The sequence below is a fragment of the Cannabis sativa genome, chromosome 2 (assembly GCF_029168945.1).
Source record: "Cannabis sativa cultivar Pink pepper isolate KNU-18-1 chromosome 2, ASM2916894v1, whole genome shotgun sequence".
NCBI classification, from domain to species: Eukaryota; Viridiplantae; Streptophyta; class Magnoliopsida; order Rosales; family Cannabaceae; genus Cannabis; species Cannabis sativa.
Window position 1 is genome coordinate 53,830,451 of NC_083602.1, and position 22,729 is coordinate 53,853,179.

At 35.9% G+C, this 22,729-nt stretch overlaps 2 protein-coding genes and 1 non-coding gene across 3 annotated transcripts; all 3 read left to right on the top strand.

The window, feature by feature from the left end:
* Positions 1-1,208: 1,208 nt before the first annotated feature.
* On the top strand, positions 1,209-2,857 carry LOC115720542 (spermidine coumaroyl-CoA acyltransferase-like). Its single transcript, XM_061110615.1, has one exon. It carries the CDS (start codon positions 1,247-1,249, stop codon positions 2,579-2,581), a length of 1,335 nt encoding a protein of 444 aa, XP_060966598.1. The 5' UTR covers positions 1,209-1,246; the 3' UTR covers positions 2,582-2,857.
* A 1,984-nt stretch (positions 2,858-4,841) lies between these two features.
* On the top strand, positions 4,842-6,344 carry LOC115718775 (spermidine coumaroyl-CoA acyltransferase-like). The gene has a single exon (XM_030647602.2). It carries the CDS (start codon positions 4,866-4,868, stop codon positions 6,156-6,158), a length of 1,293 nt encoding a protein of 430 aa, XP_030503462.2. The 5' UTR covers positions 4,842-4,865; the 3' UTR covers positions 6,159-6,344.
* A 14,413-nt stretch (positions 6,345-20,757) lies between these two features.
* LOC133035228 (small nucleolar RNA R71) lies at positions 20,758-20,864 on the top strand. The gene has a single exon (XR_009686506.1). It is a non-coding gene; the product is annotated as a small nucleolar RNA R71 (small nucleolar RNA).
* Positions 20,865-22,729: the final 1,865 nt, after the last annotated feature.

The following is a 22,729-nucleotide window of genomic DNA, read 5'->3' on the forward strand; positions in this document are numbered from 1 at the left end:
GATTGTTAGGAGTGTGTCCTAGCTAAAAACATGTAAAGAGATTTATTATTTTAATTAAATAAATAAATATAATAATTTATAGTTATTATTACTATTATATTTGAATTGTTAAATTATTAATTGAAAATTTACATGAATATTATAAAACTTCATACTTATTATTGAGAATGTGCTTTTGTATTAATACGAGAGAATTAAAATCACATCAATGAATAAAATAGTGAACAACTAATTAAAAATTTGAAATTCTTTAATTAGAATTGTAAGTGCGGTTTACTTGAGTATCATGTTGGTATATAAAATATATATTTTAAAAAATACTGATATATATATAATGCATTTCAAATATTGATGAAAAATAAACAAAAAAATTTATAATTTTTTTAAAGTATTTTTTCTCTATAAAAACATTATAAATATTTTATTAAAATTAACACAAAAATTTATAAAAAAAACGTTGAACAAAAGTGTTTAGAATAAATTAGGAAAAAAAATTTAATATCATTTTTTTTTTAAAAAAAAAATATTGCAGTGATTTTATATATTTTGAGATACAAATATAATCCATTATTATAAATAAAAATAATAAAATGTGGTGAATTGATATTCTTTGGAGTGCAAATAAAATTTACTAAAACTTTGAAAGAAAATATCATCTCTGTCCCTACATATATATATAATAAATATATTTTATCTCTTGGTGACATGCAAAGAAAGTGGGGATAGTGTCAAATGACTTGGAATCAATTTATATGTAACTAATAATCTAAGCTAGAAATAAAATTCAGTTAGTTAAGTGAAAGTGATTATCAGCCAGCCACCCACTTTCCCAGAAATGATATCCCTTGTTCAGTTTTGGTTTGTTTTTCCATCCATTTTTGACCATAAGTACACACAAATTGTAATTTGTGATAAAAACACGTTTGAATTGACTTGTAAAACATATATACATATCTAAAATATTCTTACATAAATTCGATTATTATATCTCAGTCTTCAACACAAGTCCAGTCAAATAAAGAAATCTATAGCAATACCATAACAACTAAAGCCACCAACTAAAAGGTATTATATGATTAGAATATCATATTCCCAAAACCATAGGATATATAAGAGAGGCTACTCCTCCATCCAAAACCCAAATCAATACTCATACTACCCTTCAGTACTACCTTGAGTATAATTGACCCACATTTAATATTATAATTCTTAATTATCATCTTATTTTTAAACGCTACGTACAGACATGTCTCCTCAACTCAACACCACTGAATTTTCGGTTGTGAAGGAGGAAGTTGAGCTTGTGAAACCATCTAAAGCCACACCTTTGGATGTTCTGTCTTTGTCCACTCTTGACAATGAGGCCAACCTCGAATGCTTCTCCAAAGCCATCTACGTATACAAGGCCCAACATGATCACACTGCTAACAGTGTTGACCCGGCTGAGATGATCAAGCAAGCTCTCTCCAAAGCTCTCGTCTATTACTACCCTCTAGCTGGGAGGCTCAAACGGTTAGACCACGACGGAAGGCTTCAGCTCACTTGTGACGCTACTGGTGTTCCCTTTTTGGTTGCCACGGCCAACTGTCGTCTTTCCTCGCTTAATTACTTAGATGACATTGATTTCGAGATGGCCAAGAATTTTGTTTTCCCTTCTCCCACAAGCGACTGCCCTTTTGTTCTACAAGTCACTCGATTTGCTTGTGGAGGTTTCACCATTGGGTTCGGAATATCTCACATGGTCTCCGATGGTTTCGGGGCTGCTCAGATCTTCAAGGCCTTGGCTGAGCTCTCCAAAGGAAAAGAACTCTCGGTGAAGCCTGTATGGGAAAGAGAAAGACTTGTGGGAACACCTATCAAGGAGCCTCTCAAGCTCAACACATGTCCTCCTGCTAAGTCACCTTACATGCCCTCTTCTGACATTGTAGATGAGATCTTTTACTTGAAGAGTGATACCATGAAGAGACTCAAAGAGGAGATCATTAATGGTGGTTCTCCAAGTAATGTTACTACGTTTGAAATACTTGCAGCCTTTGTTTGGAAAGCAAGGTTGAGAGCCTTAGAGCTCAACCATGATGGAAAAACATGTCTATACTTCGCCACAGGGCTAAGGAAGTTGATAGACCCTCCTCTACCTGAAGGGTATTATGGAAATGCATTTTTGACATCTGCAGTGGAACTCACTGGTAGAGAACTCGAAGAAAAATCTTTATCTGAAATAGTCAATATGATAAAAGAGAAGAAGAAGGACGTTTTGGACAACAACTACATCAAAAAATCTATTGATATTTGTGAGACAAAATTAGCTCACGGTGATAATCCAAAGATTAAAGCTACGGGAGCACTCATGGCATTGACTGATTGGAGGAATTTGGGGTTGGTTTCGGATGAGTTTGGATCAAGATGGAACATTGAGAATGTAACGTCGTTGCCATGGGACTGTTTTGGATCAGTAGACTTGTGCACCTTCTTGCCTGCTCCAAAATCTGATCCTTCATTGAAAGGTGGAGTTGGGATATTGGTCTCTCTTCCAAGGCTTGCCATGCCCAAGTTCAAGCAAGAAATTTATTCTCTTCACTAAATACTTTACAACTGCTACATGATTTATTGATTTTATGTTTGGTTTTTCTTTTTGTAGATTTAATGTTATTATTGTATACGATCGATTTAGAATTCATCTTTAATCTTATGGATGATTGATTATTTCTTGCACAATCTTAAAGATGATTACTGAAATAATGCACATATGATGAATAATTAATTGATTATGAATTATAACTTCGATTTATGTTGCTATCCTTATTCTCTACTTATTATTGTTTTACTTAAATTACAAAATATAAGCTATTTCTTCTCACATGTATATTACTATTAATAAATAATCAATTAATATGTGATATATATTTATAGGAAACTACCTAATATATTATTTTTTTTTAACTTTTATTCCGTTAGTTTTAATAGGAATTTTTACGTAGAATTCAGTAAAATTGTAAAAAAAAATAAAAAATAAAAACTATTTTAAGGTGTAAAAATAAAAAGACCGTACCTTTATTTATAATATATACGGTCATTTTTAAAAAATATTAATCATTTCCATTTTTAATTAATTTAACTAAGAAACATAATGTGTTTTAGGGCTGCAAATGGAGGCTCGAAACTCAGCCCACCCATGAGGTTCGAACCCGACACACCCAATAGCTACTATTATAAAAAGAGCCTTTAAGTATGGGTTTTTCGACCCTTTAGCTTCGATTTTTGAAGAACTCGCAACCGCAGGCATTGTATGTGCAGCTAAAAGGATTTGAAAAAACTGAAAGTAAAGACCCCCTATGGCTTCGATTATTTCACTAATAACTGAGGTCATAAGATAGTGTATGTCTTCGGTTATAAGCAAAATAACCAAAACTATAAGGTAATTTTTATATTTACATATATTTATTTAATTTCACTTCGTTTTAAGTTAGATGGAGATGATTAATATAGAGAGAAATTGTGTCTGATTTAATACAAACAATCAAAAATATGTCAACAGAGACACTTGGAAACAAGAAACAAAAATTGTGAGATCATAGAAAAATTAATAGAGAGAGAGAGAGAGAGAAGGGGCAGTGGAGCGTTCTTCGGAGTTAAGAAGGTGTTGAGTTGGTTGATGCTATTTGAAGTTCATTAGATATGACTTTTATTTTTGGGTTGTGCATTTTAGGGTACAAACAAATTTTTTTTAATTTGAATATTAACTGAGGTGTTGTTAACCATTTAGTTAGAGCTTACATAATTAAATATTAACATGATACATCCATTTTTTATATGGCACCGGTTAACCTAACGTGACAAATTTATAATTTATATAGTACTACTCACAATTATATTTGTAGGGATAAGCTAGGAAAGTGAGTGTGAAATGACGTGGTTTCAAATTTCAAATGGTATCCCATTCAAAATAAACTAAAACACCTCTTTTTATTAAGACCAACAACTATGCCTTATTTTAAAAAAAAAAAAGAAAAGTAAGGGAAACTTTCTCAGAAATTATCCAAAAGGCCGCGCCTACCTTTATGTCTAGTCTTTTTATATCTTTCGATTTAGGAGACACAATTTGTTGACCATAAGTACCTACAAATAAATAATATAATATTCATCATAAAAATAAATAAATAATAAAGAAATAATTCTGTTAATTTGTAGAAAGAAATCTGTATAGGTATGTTTTAAATAAGTCAAAAACAACAAGTCGGAATAGTTGTATGATATAAATACAAATCTAATAATAATTAACTAAGACTTATAAATATAAATTTGTTTTACATAAATGAGAAATATATAAAGTTATGTGATATATTGGAGTCAATTAAGTCAATTCAAATAAAGAAATGTAGCACGCCACACAAACAAGAACCCACCAACCAAAGGCAAAAACACACGTGCAAGAATCTATACTATAAATACGAGACACCTCCACTTCAAATTCATTCATCACTAACTAGCTACTACAAGAAGATCACACCTTCATTCACTAGTATTATATATAATCCCCTCAAGCTACGTACCACCCTTATTAAGCTTAGCTTGTTCTTAAATAATCATCAAATTCATTTCAATACTACGTACTTACTGCAATTAATATGGCTCCTACACTCAGGGCCGGCCCTGAAACAAAGTGGGCCATAGGGAAAGAAAATTTTTTTGGGCCCTTATGTTAGAAAAAATATGGTATTTTTCAAAATTGATTAAAAAAAATGTATAATTTTAAAAGAGAAAAAAAAAATTTGGGCCCTTGGGCTGGGTGGGCCCTAGGCACAGGCCTAGCCCGCCTATGCCCAGGGCCGGGCCTGCCTACACTAAACACAACTGAATTTACTGTTATGAAGAAGGAAGTTGAGCTTGTGAAGCCCGCCAAATCTACACCTTCTGAAGTTCTCTCCTTGTCCACTCTTGACAACGAGGCCAACCTCGAATGCTTTTCCAAAGCAATCTATGTATACAAGGCCCAAGATGAGACTAATGGAGTCGACCCAGCTGAGATGATCAAGCAAGCTCTCTCCGACGCACTCGTCTATTACTACCCTCTAGCCGGGAGACTCAAACGGCTAGATCATGATGGAAGGCTCCAGCTCACTTGCGACGCTACTGGTGTTCCTTTTTTGGTCGCCACCGCCAACTGTCGTCTTTCCTCACTTAATTACTTGGACGATATCGATTTTGAGATGGCCAAGAATTTCGTCTTTCCTTCTCCCACGAGTGACTGCCCTTTCGTCCTACAAGTCACCCGATTTGCATGTGGAGGTTTTACCATTGGGTTCGGAATATCTCACATGGTCTCCGATGGTTTCGGGGCTGCTCAGATCTTCAAGGCTTTGGCTGAGCTCTCCAAAGGCAAAGATCTCTCGGTGAAGCCCGTATGGGAAAGAGAGAGACTTGTGGGGACACCCATCAAGGAGCCTTTGAAGCTCAACACATGTCCTCCTGCCAAGTCACCTTACATGCCCTCTTCTGACATTGTAGATGAGATTTTTTACTTAAAGAGTGATACCATGAAGAAACTCAAAGAGGAGATTATCAATGGTGGTTCTCCCAGTAATGTCACTACGTTTGAGATACTTGCAGCCTTTGTTTGGAAAGCACGGTTGAGAGCCTTAGAGCTCAACCATGATGGGAAAACATGTTTGTATTTCGCTACTGGGCTAAGAAAACTCATAGACCCTCCTCTGCCTGAAGGGTATTATGGGAATGCATTTTTGACATCTGCAGTGGAACTCACAGGCAGAGAACTCGAAGAGAAATCTCTATCTGAAATCGTGAATATGATAAAAGAGAAGAAGAAGGACGTTTTGGACAACAACTACATCAAAAAGTCTATTGATATTTGTGAGACAAAATTAGCTCACGGTGATAATCCAAAGATTAAAGCTACGGGAGCACTCATGGCGTTGACTGATTGGAGGAATTTGGGATTGGTTTCAGATGAGTTTGGATCAGGATGGAATATAGAGAATGTGACATCATTGCCATGGGATTGTTTTGGTTCTGTGGATTTGTGTACCTTTTTGCCTGCTCCAAAATCTGACCCTTCATTAAAAGGTGGGGTTGGGATATTGGTCTCTCTTCCCAGACAAGCCATGCCTAAGTTCAAACTAGAAATCGATTCTCTTCACTAATTAGCTTGTATATATTATTATTTTTATATTTTCTTTTTTCTTATTATTTAATTAATATAGTAAATGAATGTAATTTTTTTTTCCCAATATATTCTCTGCTCGATCATTAACTTTGTAAGTTGTATCAATATTAATAAAATATTCATATTTCAATCGTAAATGATATGCCTATTTTTTTCTCTTCAACTACGACTGTGCTAATTTTCTTATGTTTTATAGGCCAGATTATGTAGTCTTGTTGCTGGTCCTTTAAATACATCTTTTAAATGTATTCGCTCTCCTTTTACTTTCTGTTTCCTTGGCGCTTGTTACAATTAATGTCTAAGTATGTAGCTCAACTAATCAGTATTGTGTAATTTATATGTTCTTATTAATTTCATCATGAAGCACATAACAGGTCACGAAAAAGAATTTATTGTGTGTATAACAGGTCATGAAATAAGGTCTCAATGAAAAAATTCATATATGAAACACGGGTAGCTATCTTGAAATGAGGTGCCTAAAGACTAATATTTCATCAAGCATGCGGAATGACCTAAACCAAAATCACAATATAATAAATACAATTTATGGCACTGAACTACATTTAATAAAAAATCCCAAAGTGCACTGCATTTAATGAAAAATTTCATGTTTCATGGGAGGTCCAAACATATAGACATTAATTAAACTACATTTCATAAGAGATATATCATAGCTGAAAAAAGAAGTAAATGTAAAAACTTACTAAACATTCTCAAATGCTAGATGAGAATTCAAGACTAGTTCAACCTCAAATCTCAATGATCATGGTGGACAATTATTGTGATTGGTCTTTAAGTGAGTTGTCTGTTACTCACTATAGGCTCGAGAAACAAAAAAAAAAAAATGTGTACGAATAACGAGATATAAAAATAAAATTTATAATAAAAAACTTATAATAATATAAAATAATATAAGACAAAACACAAAAAAAAAAAAAAAATGAAGCAACCCCATTACAATAAAACAGAGGTGCTTGTAAAATTACTAAAAATTACCCTATAAAACTGCCTAAAAATAAATAAAAATATTAAATATGAGCTTTGAAAACTTAATTTATATATATATGACATATCAAATACCATAAAAATACTGAAAAATAATAATAAAAAAAAAAACACTATATAAATTGGTCTAACCTAAAAATGCCATATTTAAGTAAACACCATTTAAAATTCCAAATTGAGTGTAAATTCCTCTAATTAAAACAACAAAAAAACCAATTAGACTACAATCCAATTTAATGTATCAATATTTATAGGGGAAATTACATTGTATACTCATTTTACTTTACTTATTTTAATTTTTACCTTCATTTTCATATTCTTTGAATATACCCACTTTTATAGATGATGTCTCCATTAAACCCCTTAAGTTGATGTAAACTATGTGCTAGACTTAAGTAGAGGGTGAGGGTATATTGGGCAACTTCACTACAAAAAAATAACCTTTTGGAGGCTTTTTTTTTTCTACAAGTTTTATAATAAGGAAAGCTAAAGGGTGTAAAAATACCTGTCTATTGAAAATTGACATTTAGAGGTAGGTTTTTTTTTTTTTAATTTTTTTTTATATATAAAAATTGTAGGTATAGAATTGGAATATACCATTTAAAGTCGGTTGGGGGATTTTTATTTCTAAAGGTTTTTATATTACCCTATCCCGTCGGTTATTAGGAAATAACTGACAACATAGGGTACACGCGATAATTGACAAGTGTACCCTATGCCGTCGGTTATTTCCTAATAACCGATAGGATAGGATTATATAAAAACTCTTTTTAGCTTCGTCTTCTTCATCTCCTTCCTCACGAACCTATTTTCGATACTTAAACCTATACACCCAAAAAGTTATGATTTTTCCCTATTTCAGTGTCAACCGAACCTATTAGAAAATAGTGGTGGGTATAATTTCGGTCACCGATTTTAGTTGAGAAAATGTTAAATTTCAACATCTATTAAGGTATAAATATGATTTCTATTCATTTTTGTATTGTACATTGCTTTATTTTTTGTTTTTGTAAATTTTAGGATTTTTTCATATTTTTAACATTGTTGTTGTGTATGTGCATGGTTATATGTATTTTGTGTTTTATTGAATATGTATGTATATATTGTGTATTTTATTTATGTAAATATAATATTGTAGTTAAGTCCCAAACAAATTTCCCTATTGTAGCAATGTTTTAAGTAACAATGTCTCTAAAACCCAATCCACCCACTGACTTTGGGGTACAAAGTTTACTCCAAGCAACATTACCTGGTCCAATTGATTCTACTTCTCATTTCCACAAGAAACTCCAACAAATAGCATTTATCTGTTGGAAATTATTTTACCAGGATCTAGATTTACTAACAAGTATGTTTGATTAACAACCTAATATGAATTCTAAAACAATGAAAATAAACACATATAAAGTTTTGAAAACCTTACAGTGGGTGCAGCGGAATATTATGACTCCTTCCATTCAGATCTCTAGCCCTTAATTCCTTTATGTAGCAGAGCATAATCAAGATCTGAATCTGGATCTTCTTTTCTCCTTCTTTGATGCTGATTTTCCATAGTCTTACACACTATGATTGAGATACCACTTGATGTGTGTGGGCACTACTCATTCACTCAAGTGTTTCGAAATTTAGAGAGAAGAAAAGAGAGAGAGGGGCGTGTAGCATTTTCTGAGAGAAATCAATGATCAAAGTTGTGTGTCAGTTGTATGTTTCCTGAAGCCAACACTTTCTATTTATAGAAAACCCTCTAGGTTTAGGTTAGAATTGTATGGCATTAAAATAATAGAAACTACAAATGGTATTTCTTGTGCATAGTGGCCGGCCATACAAAAAGAATTGGGCCTCACTTGGCAACTTTCCCATTTTGTTATTTTCCATTCCCATTTTCTCAAAAATACCAATTTTCCAATTTAACCTTTTAAATGCCAATTCTAATTATTTAATAACTTGAAAATAATTATTAAATAATATTGCCATTTAATATATTTATTAATTTAGACATGTAAAGTCTCTTAATCAATAAATAAACCTAGAATCTCTTTTCTTTACAATTTCGCCCTTGCTTAGTGAAAATTCATAAAGTAGACATAGTCTAACTTTAAAATTTTAATTGATTAATTAAAATCAATTAACTGAGTCTTACAAGTAGTATGGTCTCAACTAGTATGGGGAGCATGGGTCTATATAACCGAGCTTCCAATAAGTCGAACCGAATTTACGAAGTAAATTCCCTAACTTATTAATTCCTCATTGAATCCACACTTAGAACTTGGAATTGCACTCTCAATCATATAGAACGCTCTATATGTTCCATGATATAGACACGTCATTAGTTATCCATTGTTATAACCCTAATGTGATCAATGACCCTCTAATAGATGATCTACATTGAAAAGGCACTACTGTTACCGCTACACCTTCAATGTATTTTATCCTTAAAACACTTAGCTCCGTATAAATGATATTTTAGCAAAGTGAAATGAGATCTCCACCATTTATTTCTGTTTAGCCAAGCTCGAAGGATATCATCGTTTCACTTCTAAGTTCCTATAGAAGTTATAGATTCCATATTTATGGTAGCCCTCCCACTCAATTATACTATCATGTTCCCAAAATGTACGTATCACCCTGACCCAAAAGTAGGCTTAACTAACAAATCAAAGAACATGTATAGTACTCTTGAGATCGAACCTACCCATATCAGGATTAAGGTCATTTGATCTAGGCTCAACAGGTGATATTGAATTGAATAGATATTACGGTAAGTTTTAATATATCTAATCAAAGTTCAATATCGGTCCCTTCCGATGTATACTCCATACATCCGATACTGGTAAACTTTGCCAATGTCTTGGAAAGGACATAACACTTTTCTAAGGTGTAAGAATACCTATCGCTGATTATACCATGTCAGTCTAAATCCAGTGTTCTGACAAATCAGGGAATAAACTTTTGAACATATAATTAAGATTATATTCCACTGTGCTGACAACACTATAATCTTTAACAAATTTATATGTTCTGGACTTAAAAAGAATTCATACATTATATACATATAATCATGAAATAAATCATGTGAACCATGCAACATAAAATGTTATTTCTGATCTTTATTAATTAGTAAATCTGATTATATTGAAATGAGTTTTATTTAGGGCATAAAACCCAACATTATCTTCTGCAGAATATGATGCTTAGATCCAATCCAATAACAAGGTAAACTACTATGCTCGTAAGCATGAATGATGTCTTATGAAGAAAGCATGAAACCATGGACACAACTTATGAAATACTGGAATCTCTTAAGGAAATGTTTGGACAATAATCAAATGAAAGTTGTCATAAGGCTACTAGAACCTACATGAATGCTAAGATGAAGAAAGGATAAACTGTGCGTGAACATGTTTTGAACATGATTAGTACGTGTTCTACATGAAGCTTAGATGCACAGAGTAATCATGGATGAAAAGACACAAGTAAGCATCATACTTGAGTCTTTAACCCTTTCCTTTTCTACATTCACAACAAACTATGTCATGAACAAATTAGATTTCAACATGACACAATTGTTGAATGAATTGCAAACTTTTGAATCTTTGAGCAAGATTATCTCGATTCATCTTGAAGTAAATGTTACTGAGGATAAGCCTTCTTCTTCAAAGAATAAGAAAAGAAAAAGTAATGGCTATGCACTTGAAAAGACTATCCGAAAAAGGCAAAGAAGTCATCCAAAGCATTTGAGAACAAAAGATACAATGACCTCAAAAAGAAAGCACCTAAGGAAAATATTTCTACTGCAATGTTGATTGTCACTAGAAGAGAAACTATCCAAAGTATCTCGTCGAGCTGAAAGAAAAAAAGAAAGATAAATTTGATTTACTTGTACAAGAAGCTTGTATAGTGGAAAATGATAAATCAACAATGGATAACTGATTCTAGTTCCATTGATCATATTTTTTTCTTGTTTATAGATGCTTTAGTTCCCAATACAGTTAGAACGAGGAGAGGTGACTATGAGAGTTGAAAGTGGAGTGCTTATTTTAGCTGAGGCATATGGGACCGTTCACTTCTTTTTTTAGATTTTTTTTAGTTTTGAATAATGTTTATTTTGTTCCTAGATTTTCTAGAAACATTGTTTCTTTATCTTTGTTGCATTAATAAAATTTGGGTATTTCTTTTAATAATAGAATTATTCTTATTTCAAAGAATGAAAACAATATTTATCGTGCAAAACAAAGGAACAGACTCTATATGCTTGACCCAATTGAAAGAACACTTAATAATTCTGAATTATTTAAATTAGCTAATCCACAAAGTAAGAAAAGATAAAAGGTTTCCATAAAAGACGTATCTTAAGAACTTAAGGTTAGGTCATATTAGTATAGATAGGATAAACTGGTTAACCAAAGATGGATCTTTGAGGGAACTAACAGTTGGAACCCTATCGATTTGTGAATCCTATTTAAAAGGAAAAATGACCAAACAACCTTTCACATCAAAAGGAAATAGAGCTAAAGAGCCACTAGAGTGTTACGAAAATTCTGTTTATCACGCAAGTGTACGTATCAAGTAGTATCTCACGCAAGTGAGGTCAAACCACAGGGAATTGGATTAAGTACTACTAAACTATACTTATGATTCTATTTGGTAAAATAATAAGTTTGCAATTTTAAAAGTAAATAACTCAGAAATTAAAGAGAAAATAAACGAAGATTAATCAAGATGAGAGATTAGGGAGGTGAATCCTGTTGATAAGCTACCAATGTTAATACCTAATTGCTATCCTTATCTCAATGTGAAAGACAGATTATAAATTAACCTAACTCTTTTAAGATCTTTTAGGTTCTAAATAATATGTTCTCTAATTAACTTCTTAATTAGATCAACACAAAATCAGCATTAAGCAATAATCTATTAGTCACTAAGGCTATGTAAATACTTTCGTTTTACATCAAAACCTAGACTATCCAAATTTTAGCATTCCCAATTCTCACTTTTCAGATTTCGAATTAGGATCATAGAACATGTAAAAGGTGATCAGGCTTGCACATGAAATTAAACACAAATAAAGATAGTATTCACACATAAGATGAAGGAATGGTAAGTATTTATTAACTAGGCATAAACTTAAACAACAATCATCATCCTCCCTTATTGGGAAATTTAGTTCATAATAACTCTAAAAACATCCATGATTAATTCTGAAATAAAAACAAACATAAAGAAGAATAAAAAGGGTAAAAGAAAGAAACTAGAAGGTGGTATCGCTCCGGGTCTTCAAGATAGCTTCCTCTCCACTTGCCTCCACTATTAGGTCTGTTTTTGCTTGCTTTCTGACCTTCAATGTCGTATTCCTTATATAGGGATGAGTGGTGTGCCTCCAATTGAGTGAAAAATCAAAATTAGGTCAAATCTGCGATTTCCGTACCTAGTCGCGACTAGCATTTAAGCTGGTCGCGACTACAGGCAAAACTCGAAAAACTGAGTTTTTGCCAAACTTACGAAGTCGCGACCAGGGTCGCGACCAGGAAAAAGGGTCGCGACCTGGCTCTTTGGAGGTCGCGACTACTGATGCTTCTGGAACCGAATTTTCCAATTTTTCCAAGTTTGACCCAGTTTTTCGCCATTTGACTGAATTCGAACTTTAACACCCCGGGAACCTGAAATAATGAAAATCAAGCGTAAAACTGCTCCAAAAGACACCAATAGACGAGATAATGCTAACTTTAAAGACCCGAAATATAGGTTAATTATAACCTAACAAAATCCCCCAAACTAGATTCTTACTCGCCCCCGGGTAAGATAAAAAAAAAACTAACTACGCTATCAGATAATCACTATGCTGCTGACTCATGCTCTGTTTACTTCCTTGCAAAAACTTTAGGATTATGGCTCAGATATTCAGAAATGGACAAAAGAAAATTTTTGGCTCAAGATATCATAAGCACACAAACAGAACCCACAAACTTCTTACTCTTTTTTTTTTCAAAACCCCATAGTGTTCTCACATATACCAAGATTGAGAGAAGATATCTCTATTATTTTTCCCAACATCACTGAATTTTTTTTCAAACACATTCTTACTTTTTATTGTGTTTTTTTTTTTTTCATCATTCATATTTCATCATCATTTCAAAAAAAAATTTTCAGTGACATTGAATTACACATTTTTTCTTTTCTCAATCTTACAAGTTCTTCTCCCTCTAACTATTTTCTCACACTAAATATTTCTCTCCCCCAAACTAATTATTTAGCTTATGATATCATGCATATAATGGTGAAGAAAAATGAATAGTATGGTTAAAATTTTTCGGATCAATGGGTGAAAAACATAACGGGTTTAGGCTCAATAGGGTTAACTAGGGATAAACATTATTATGGTAGGCTTGAAAGGCTCAAACTATCCAACAAATGCCTAAGTCATATTCCAATTGAACACTATCAAGGATTTCGCCTCAAAAGAATAAACATGCAAGTTCTAAGCTATCCTGTCAATCTTACCACAAACCATAGTAAAACAGTTATAACCATTTTCACAAGTTGAGTATTTGCAGAAAACACAGGTTTCTAAGCATCCAAACTAATCCAAAGAGTTAACAAAATCAAGCACACAGTTATTTTACAGTTTCAGATCACATCACACTAATCAGCAGTATACAACTATCATCAAGCTTATTGCCATTCCTTGACTAAAACAAAAACTAAAACAGAAAATTAAAATGCAGAAATTAAAAATTTTTTAAGCCTCTCCCCCCAAACTAAATATTACATTGTCCCCAATGTATACAGTAATATGCAGAGAGAAGAAACTTACCTGAGACCCTTTCAGAAAGGGTTAGGTGGTGGCGGCTGGTCATAGGGATAGAACCGAGGAGGTTGTGCCAAGTAGTTCGGGTCATCAATCCCAATGTTCATTCTGTTGATGAGAGAGTTGAGTTGCTGAACTTGTCCCTCATCATAGATACTCCTCTGCACCATGTATTGTTGCATGTGGTTGTTCTGCTGAATTATGTAACTCAGCTGTGCATGAGTATATTGTGTTGTAGGATCGATGGGCCCAGGCAATTGTAGTGGTTGCTCCTCTTCTTCTTCTTCAACACTAGGCTCACGTTGCCGCCTACGCCCTTGCGGTGCATCAGGTGGTGGCTGACCATAGGGGTGTGGCTCTTTCAGCCTGTTGACAAAGGCGATGTCCATCTTACGAAGTGGCAACACCGTGTTGTCAAACTCTAACTGGGGAACTTCATATGCCCCGCAGAGTTCTGTGATAACTCCCGCCAAACCGAAACCACCTCCCGTGGCTCCCTGCACGATTTGGTCAATGCTTTGCCTTATGACTTGTCCAATGTTAATGTTGTACCCCTTCATTATGGCGTACACATATTTTAGGCGATCCATTTGGACATCGGAAAAGTGCTTGTTGGGCACTAACCGAGCACTCACAAAGTACAGCCATGTCTTTGCCACCGGGTTCAGCTCACACCGGTATAGAATATTGGGCGACCCCTCGGTACCATCATTGTCATGGAACCTCAACCCAGGAAATCCCACTGTCTCCGCGACATCCACCATATCAAACTGCTCTTCCTCCTCAATAATTCGGAGGCGTTGTTCCTCCCTAGTGTAATCTGGGACAGAGAACATCACATTGAATGCGACAGCAGTGGCGGGAACTTTCTTTCCACGAACCTTCACTTCCCCATTCCGGCGGTCGGGCCAATTCGCAAGGAATTCACAGGCCATAGTAACATTAGCCCGACCCCGAGTATCCACAAAACTACCCCATTTCATTCTCTCAATTTGCGCTCTGATCGTTTCAAACTGAGGTTGGCGCCTCAATGGATTTTCCGGGAATTCAATACCCCTATCTTCAATATAAGCTCTATTCTTCAACCTTACGAAGCGATTGTGAGCCTCGATACTACCAAAGCGGGTTCTGTCAAAACCCGTTGGCGGTGGGTTCGAAGACGAACCTTCCTCAACATTCCTAGTCCTCTTTGGTGCCATTTTTTTTTCTCTTTTTTTTTCAAATTTGTTTTTTTTCGAATTTTTTTTTTTTCCTAAGAAAAATTGGGCAGCACCTCCCCTTAAATTTTCTCTATCCCAACGATACAATTTCACTCAAACAATATTCCCAAACACTCAGTACCACAATACAATAATAACAAACCCAATATCATCAATATTTGTGCACCACACACATTTATATCACTCAAAATCTAAAAGTAATTAATCAAATTCTTGAGAGAATGAAGAAAGTGATACTTACAAACCCGAAAAAGCTTTACTCCACCTCCATTGTTGAATGTTCTTGAAAGCTTGAGGTTGAGGGTGACAACAATGGTGATTTTTTTGGATTTGGGTAATTTTTTTGGTGTGGGTTTTGATGATATGTGTAGATTGTTGAGTGAAATTGGGTTTTTGATTAGATTGGGTTTAAGGAATTTGAGAAAAGATGAAAAGATTGAAGATTGGAGATGAAAAATTGAATTTTTGAGATGAAAATAGGGTAGGGTCGGCTGAAAGGATTTGAAATTTGAATTTGGTTTGTGTAGGGTTGAATGAGGGGGAAAGTGTGAATTTATAGAAATTTTGGTCAGCAAGTCGCGACTTGGCCTAAGGCTAGTCGCGACTTGCTAACGAGGAAAATTCAGGCCTTTCTGGAAAATCAGCAAGTCGCGACTGAGGTCGCGACTTGAGAAATAGGTCGCGACTAGGCTTAATGCTAGTCGCGACTACTGGGTTTCAGGTCGAATTTTTTTTTTTTCACGCTTTTCACGATTCATTTAAAAAGAAATAATGTTTGGTACTAATCTAAAAATTGAAAATACTAACAATATTAAAGCAGACTAAAACATAATCAAAAGTTTAACACAATAATACTTTGGTTGCCTCCCAAAAGCGCTGTGTTTGTCGTCATACAGCTAGACGCTGAGCCTTGCACTTCAAAGTGGCGCCAAGATCATGGCGGACTTGGCTTGGTCAAACTGACCTCCCAAGTAGAGCTTTAAACGCTGTCCATTGACTTTGAAAGTTGTTGGACTTTCACCTTTTAACTCCACCGCTCCATAAGGAAACACCTTGACCACCGTAAATGGTCCCGACCATCTTGATTTCAACTTTCCAGGAAACAGTTTCAGCCTTGAATTAAAGAGTAACACTTGCTGCCCTGGTTGAAACTCTTTCCGTATTAGACCTTGATCGTGCCACTTTTTAGTTCTCTCCTTGTATATCTTTGCGTTTTCATAGGCTTCGTTCCGAAACTCATCTAGCTCATTCAGCTGTAACAGTCTTTTCTCCCCTGCAGCTTTTAGTTCCATGTTAAGAGTCTTCATGGCCCAAAAAGCTCTATGCTCTAACTCCACCGGTAAATGACAAGCCTTTCCAAACACCAACCGATATGGGGACATACCAATCGGTGTTTTGAAAGCTGTTCTGTATGCCCACAGTGCGTCATCTAACTTCCTTGACCAATCTTTCCTTGATCTTTGCACTGTTTTCTCCAGAATCATCTTAATCTCTCGGTTAGAGATTTCAGCTTGGCCATTACTTTGGGGATGGTATGGTAAAGCAGTTTGATGTCGGACACCATATCTTGAAAGAAGTGCTTCAAACTGCTTGTTACAGAAGTGGCTCCCTTCATCGCTTACGATTGCTCGAGGAGTACCAAACCGAGTAAAAATGTTCTTTTGTAAGAAGCGGAGAACTGTCTTTCCATCATTTTGAGGTGTAGCTGAAGCTTCGACCCATTTAGACACATAATCAACAGCCAAAAGAATGTACTGATTGCTAAAGGATGAAGGAAAAGGACCCATAAAGTCTATTCCCCATACATCAAACAATTCAACTTCTAAAATTCCTGTTAAAGGCATCTCGTTTCTTCTTGAGATATTACCTGTTCGTTGACAACGATCACATGCCTTTACAAAAGTAGTAGCATCCTTGAATAACGTTGGCCAAAAGAATCCACTTTGCAACACCTTTGCAGCTGTTCTATTTCCACTAAAATGTCCCCCCTTGGTAAAGCATGACAGTGATTTAGGATAGAATACATCTCCTCTTCAGGAACACATCTCCTTATGATCTGATCAGCGCAGTGCTTGTAGAGGATTGGTTCTTCCCAATAGTAATGTTTCACCTCAGAAAAGAATTTCTTCAATTGTTGACGCGAGAGCTTGGGTGGAGTTATTTTTGCAGCCAAGAAATTAACATAGTCAGCGTACCAAGGTACCATCAGGTTTTCCCTCACACTAAAGAGTTGTTCATCAGGAAATTGCTCATTTATTTGTACCTCCTTTGTATTCTGACTCTCTTGCAGCTCTAATCTTGACAAGTGGTCTGCTGCCAGGTTCTCGGTGCCCTTTTTATCTTTTATCTCTAAGTCGAACTCTTGAAGTAAAAGTACCCACCGAATCAGTCTTGGTTTTGCATCTTTCTTGGTCATAAGGTATTTGATTGCTGAATGATCTGTGTAAACAATTACCTTATTTCCAATTAGGTAGGGTCGAAATTTGTCACAAGCAAACACTATTGCCAGCATTTCTTTCTCTGTATTGGCGTAGTTTAATTGAGCATCATTCAGAGTTCTACTAGCATAGTAGATTGTGTGGAATACTCTGTCAACTCTTTGACCCAGAACCGCTCCAATGGCATAGTCACTAGCATCACACATCAACTCAAACGGCAGTTCCCAATTTGGTGAAGTTACTATCGGTGCTGTAATCAATTTCTCCTTTAAAATCTTGAAAGCTTTTAAACAATCTTCTCCGAACTCAAATGGAACTCCATTTACAAGTAAGCTTGATAAAGGTTTGGAGATTTTAGAGAAGTCCTTGATAAATCTGCGGTAAAAGCCAGCATGTCCCAGGAAACTCCTCACTCCTTTTACAGAAACTGGAGGTGGCAAATTTTCTATTGTTGAGACCTTTGCCTTATCCACCTCAATTCCTGCCTTTGAAATTTTGTGCCCAAGAACAATTCCTTCTGTTACCATAAAGTGACACTTCTCCCAATTTAACACCAAGTTAGACTTCTCGCACCTTGTTAGTACTTTTTCCAGGTTTTCCAAACAATGATCAAAGGAAGAACCAAACACTGAGAAATCATCCATAAAAATTTCAATACAAGATTCAATCAAATCTGAAAAGATAGCCATCATACACCTTTGAAAAGTGGCAGGGGCGTTGCACAAGCCGAAGGGCATTCTTCTGAAAGCAAAGGTACCATAGGGACATGTGAAAGTAGTCTTCTCCCCGATCTTCGCGTGCTATAGCTATACGGTGGTATCCAGAATATCCATCAAGAAAACAAGAATATTCTGCCCCGCTAATCGTCTAGCATTTGATCAATGAAGGGCAAAGGGAAGTGATCTTTTCTTGTTGCTTTGTTGAGTTTCCTATAATCGATGCATCCTCCAACCAAAGGATCGTTCTTGTAGGAATCAACTCATTCTTTTCATTCTTGATCACCGTCATTCCACCTTTCTTCGGGACCACTTGCACCGGGCTAACCCACTTACTATCGGAAATAGGATAGGCAACTCCAGCATCCAACCATTTAACTACTTCTTTTCTGACTACTTCTTTCATGGGTGGATTGAGTCTTCTTTGAGCATCAATAGTTGGTTTGGCGTTGTCTTCCATGAGAATTCGATGGATCACTGTTGAAGGACTGATTCCTTTAACATCTCCTAGTGTCCAAGTGATGGCCTTGTTATGAGCTCGAAGTACCCTCAAAAGTCTATCAGTTTCCACATCAGAGAGAGAAGCTGAAACAATAACTGGCAGCTTTTTATCTTGACCCAAAAACTCATACCTCAAGTGACTAGGAAGCACCTTCAATTCAAGTTCTGGGGGCTTTTCAGTAGATGGCTTTAGCTCTTTTGGAACCGCTCCCAATTCCTCAAAATATCTTCTGTTCAAAGGCCCATAGGAATCAAGCCACTTCACATACCCCATGACCTCTTGTCCTTCTTGCTCCGTCAATTCATCTTCAGTTAGACTTAGTTCAAGAGGATCATCTAGCAGCTTTTTCTCACTCACCATTTCATCAATCAAATCAATGAAGAAACAGTTATCACTTGCCTTTCGGTACGTCATAGCCTTGAGCACATTAAAGACCACTTCTTCTCCTTGGACTCTCAGCTTTAATTCACCCTTCTGAATATCGATTAAGGCTTGGCCAGTTGCCAAGAATGGTCTCCCAAGAATAATTAGGACATTGCTATCTTCTTCCATATCCAAAACGATGAAATCAGCTGGAAAGATGAACTTATCAACCTTAACTAACACATCCTCAATGACTCCTCTAGGATGGGCTAGTGATCGGTCCGCCAATTGGAGAGTTATTGTTGTTGGCTTTGCTTCACCCAACTGCAGTCTTTTAAACACAGATAGAGGCATCAAGTTAATGCTAGCTCCCAAGTCACAAAGTGCATTTATTCCCTCAATTTTTCCTATAGTACAAGGAATAGTGAAACTCCCTGGATCTCTGAGTTTAGGAGGGAGTTTCTTCTGTAGGATGGCGCTGCACTCTTCAGTTAGAGCAACTGTCTCATAATCCTCCATCTTTCTCTTCTTTGACAGGATTTCCTTCATAAACTTCACATAACTTGGCATCTGCTCTAAAGCTTCAGCAAAGGGAATGTTAATGTGAAGTCTTTTGAACACTTCCAGGAATTTGGTGAACTGCTTGTCTAAGCTTGACTTTCTAAGCCTTTGAGGGTATGGTATTTTTACATGGTGATCAATATTAGTTGGTGGAGACTGCTGTGGCTGTGTTTGACTAGTAGCCTTCGTTGGAGTGGGTGTTGGGGTCGACATCGGTTGCTCTTCATTCTCCTTTTCTCCATTCACTAGTTGTGGTATTTCAGGACCATCATAATTTTTACCGCTTCTCAGGGTGATTGCCTTGCAGTTTTCCTTGGGGTTTACTTCTATTGTGCTAGGCAAATTCCCTTGAGGACGGGTTGCTACTTGAGTTGCTAGTTGGCCCATCTGTGTCTGCAGGTCTTTGATTGAAGATCTAGTTTCAGTCATGAATTGAAGCAAGAATCTGTTCGCAAACTAGAATTTCCACCGCAGGTTTGCCGCCGATTAAACCGTTGATTCGATTCGGTTCGATTTCGTAGCTGATAGAACCCACTGTTTCTTCGGTTATTACCCTGGTTGAACCCATAGTTGTTGTTGTTGTTCTGTGAATAGTTTCCAATGGCTTTAGCTTCATCCATTGGCAAATCATCCACATCAGCTTGGCATTCTGAAAAGTGATGGCTTCCCCCACATAACTCACACACAACTTGGGCTTGTTTAGCTTGCCCTGCAATTATCTTTGTCAATGCCTCAACCTGTGCTGTCAACTTGGTGATGGCATCGACCTCTAACACACCAGCTACCTTCTTTGATTGACTCCTCTCAGTTGGCCACTGTTGATTGTTTAGAGCCATCTCCTCCAATAGATCATAAGCCTCATTAGCACTCTTCCTCATAAAGGCTCCTCCAGCTGCAGCATCTATCAAAGTTCTTGTGTTTCCTACCAACCCATTGTAGAAGTTGTGGACCAGCATCCACTTCTCTATACCATGGTGAGGGCACTTTCTGATCAGATCTTTAAACCTCTCCCAAGCCTCATGGAGAGATTCATTATCTTGTTGGCAGAAGTTATTAATTTCTCCTCTCAGCTTTGCAGACTTGGCTGGAGGAAAGAACTTTGACAAGAATTTCGTTGCCAGATCATTCCAGGTGGCGATAGAGTTGGGTGGCAAGGAGTTTAGCCAACTCTTGGCTCGCACTCTAAGAGAGAATGGGAACAGTCTCAGTCGAATAGCATCATCACTAACTCCATTAACTTTAAAGGTTTCACAAAGTTCCATGAAGTTAGAGAGATGCAGATTAGGATCTTCAGAAGGAAGGCCACCAAACTGAACTGAAGACTGCACCATCTGAAGTATGGCAGGTTTGATCTCAAAGTTATTTGCATCCACTGCCGGTGGCCTGATACACGACTGCACTCCCGTTAGAGTAGGGAGAATGTAATCTCTCAAGCTGCGGCCATTAGCTTGATCTTCTACTGCGCCACCATTGTTACCGTTATTGCCTCCATTATTTGTAGCATTGGCAGCCATGATGTCTGAAGTTTCGGCGATTCTTTGAAACTCCCTCTTGCCTCTTGTTCTTTCGGTTTCTCCTACAAGTTTTCTCGATTTCGGGATCAACTGGTAATATCACTGCTTGTCCTTGACGGCGCATACACTTATGATTCCTGAAATAGATCACGAAAATATTGCAAGAAAAAGGTTAGAAAAATCAGCAAGAGAAAATATACCAAAGTAGAAGTTAGTATAATTTTGTGTAATATTAATCTTTAAACAATTCCCCGGCAACGGCGCCAAAAACTTGTTACGAAAATTCTGTTTATCACGCAAGTGTACGTATCAAGTAGTATCTCACGCAAGTGAGGTCGAACCACAGGGAATTGGATTAAGTACTACTAAACTATACTTATGATTCTATTTGGTAAAATAATAAGTTTGCAATTTTAAAAGTAAATAACTCAGAAATTAAAGAGAAAATAAACGAAGATTAATCAAGATGAGAGATTAGGGAGGTGAATCCTGTTGATAAGCTACCAATGTTAATACCTACTTGCTATCCTTATCTCAATGTGAAAGACAGATTATAAATTAACCTAACTCTTTTCAGATCTTTTAGGTTCTAAATAATATGTTCTCTAATTAACTTCTTAATTAGATCAACACAAAATCAGCATTAAGCAATAATCTATTAGTCACTAAGGCTATGTAAATACTTTCGTTTTACATCAAAACCTAGACTATCCAAATTTTAGCATTCCCAATTCTCACTTTTCAGATTTCGAATTAGGATCATAGAACATGTAAAAGGTGATCAGGCTTGCACATGAAATTAAACACAAATAAAGATAGTATTCACACATAAGATGAAGGAATGGCAAGTATTTATTAACTAGGCATAAACTTAAACAACAATCATCATCCTCCCTTATTGGGAAATTTAGTTCATAATAACTCTAAAAAAAATACATGATTAATTCTGAAATAAAAACAAACATAAAGAAGAATAAAAAGGGTAAAAGAAAGAAACTAGAAGGTGGTATCACTCCGGGTCTTCAAGATAGCTTCCTCTCCACTTGCCTCCACTATTAGGTCTGTTTTTGCTTGCTTTCTGACCTTCAATGTCGTATTCTTTATATAGGGATGAGTGGTGTGCCTCCAATTGAGTGAAAAATCAAAATTAGGTCAAATCTGCGATTTCCGTACCTAGTCGCGACTAGCATTTAAGCTGGTCGCGACTACAGGCAAAACTCGAAAAACCGAGTTACTGCCAAACTTACGAAGTCGCGACCAGGGTCGCGACCAGGAAAAAGGGTCGCGACCTGGCTCTTTGGAGGTCGCGACTACTGATGCTTCTGGAACCGAATTTTCCAATTTTTCCAAGTTTGACCCAGTTTTTCGCCATTTGACTGAATTCGAACTTTAACACCCCGGGAACCTGAAATAATGAAAATCAA

Excerpts from the sequence above, each read along its gene's own strand:
- LOC115720542 (XM_061110615.1), top strand. The coding sequence starts at position 1,247 with ATGTCTCCTCAACTCAACACCACTGAATTTTCGGTTGTGAAGGAGGAA.
- LOC115718775 (XM_030647602.2), top strand. The coding sequence starts at position 4,866 with ATGAAGAAGGAAGTTGAGCTTGTGAAGCCCGCCAAATCTACACCTTCT.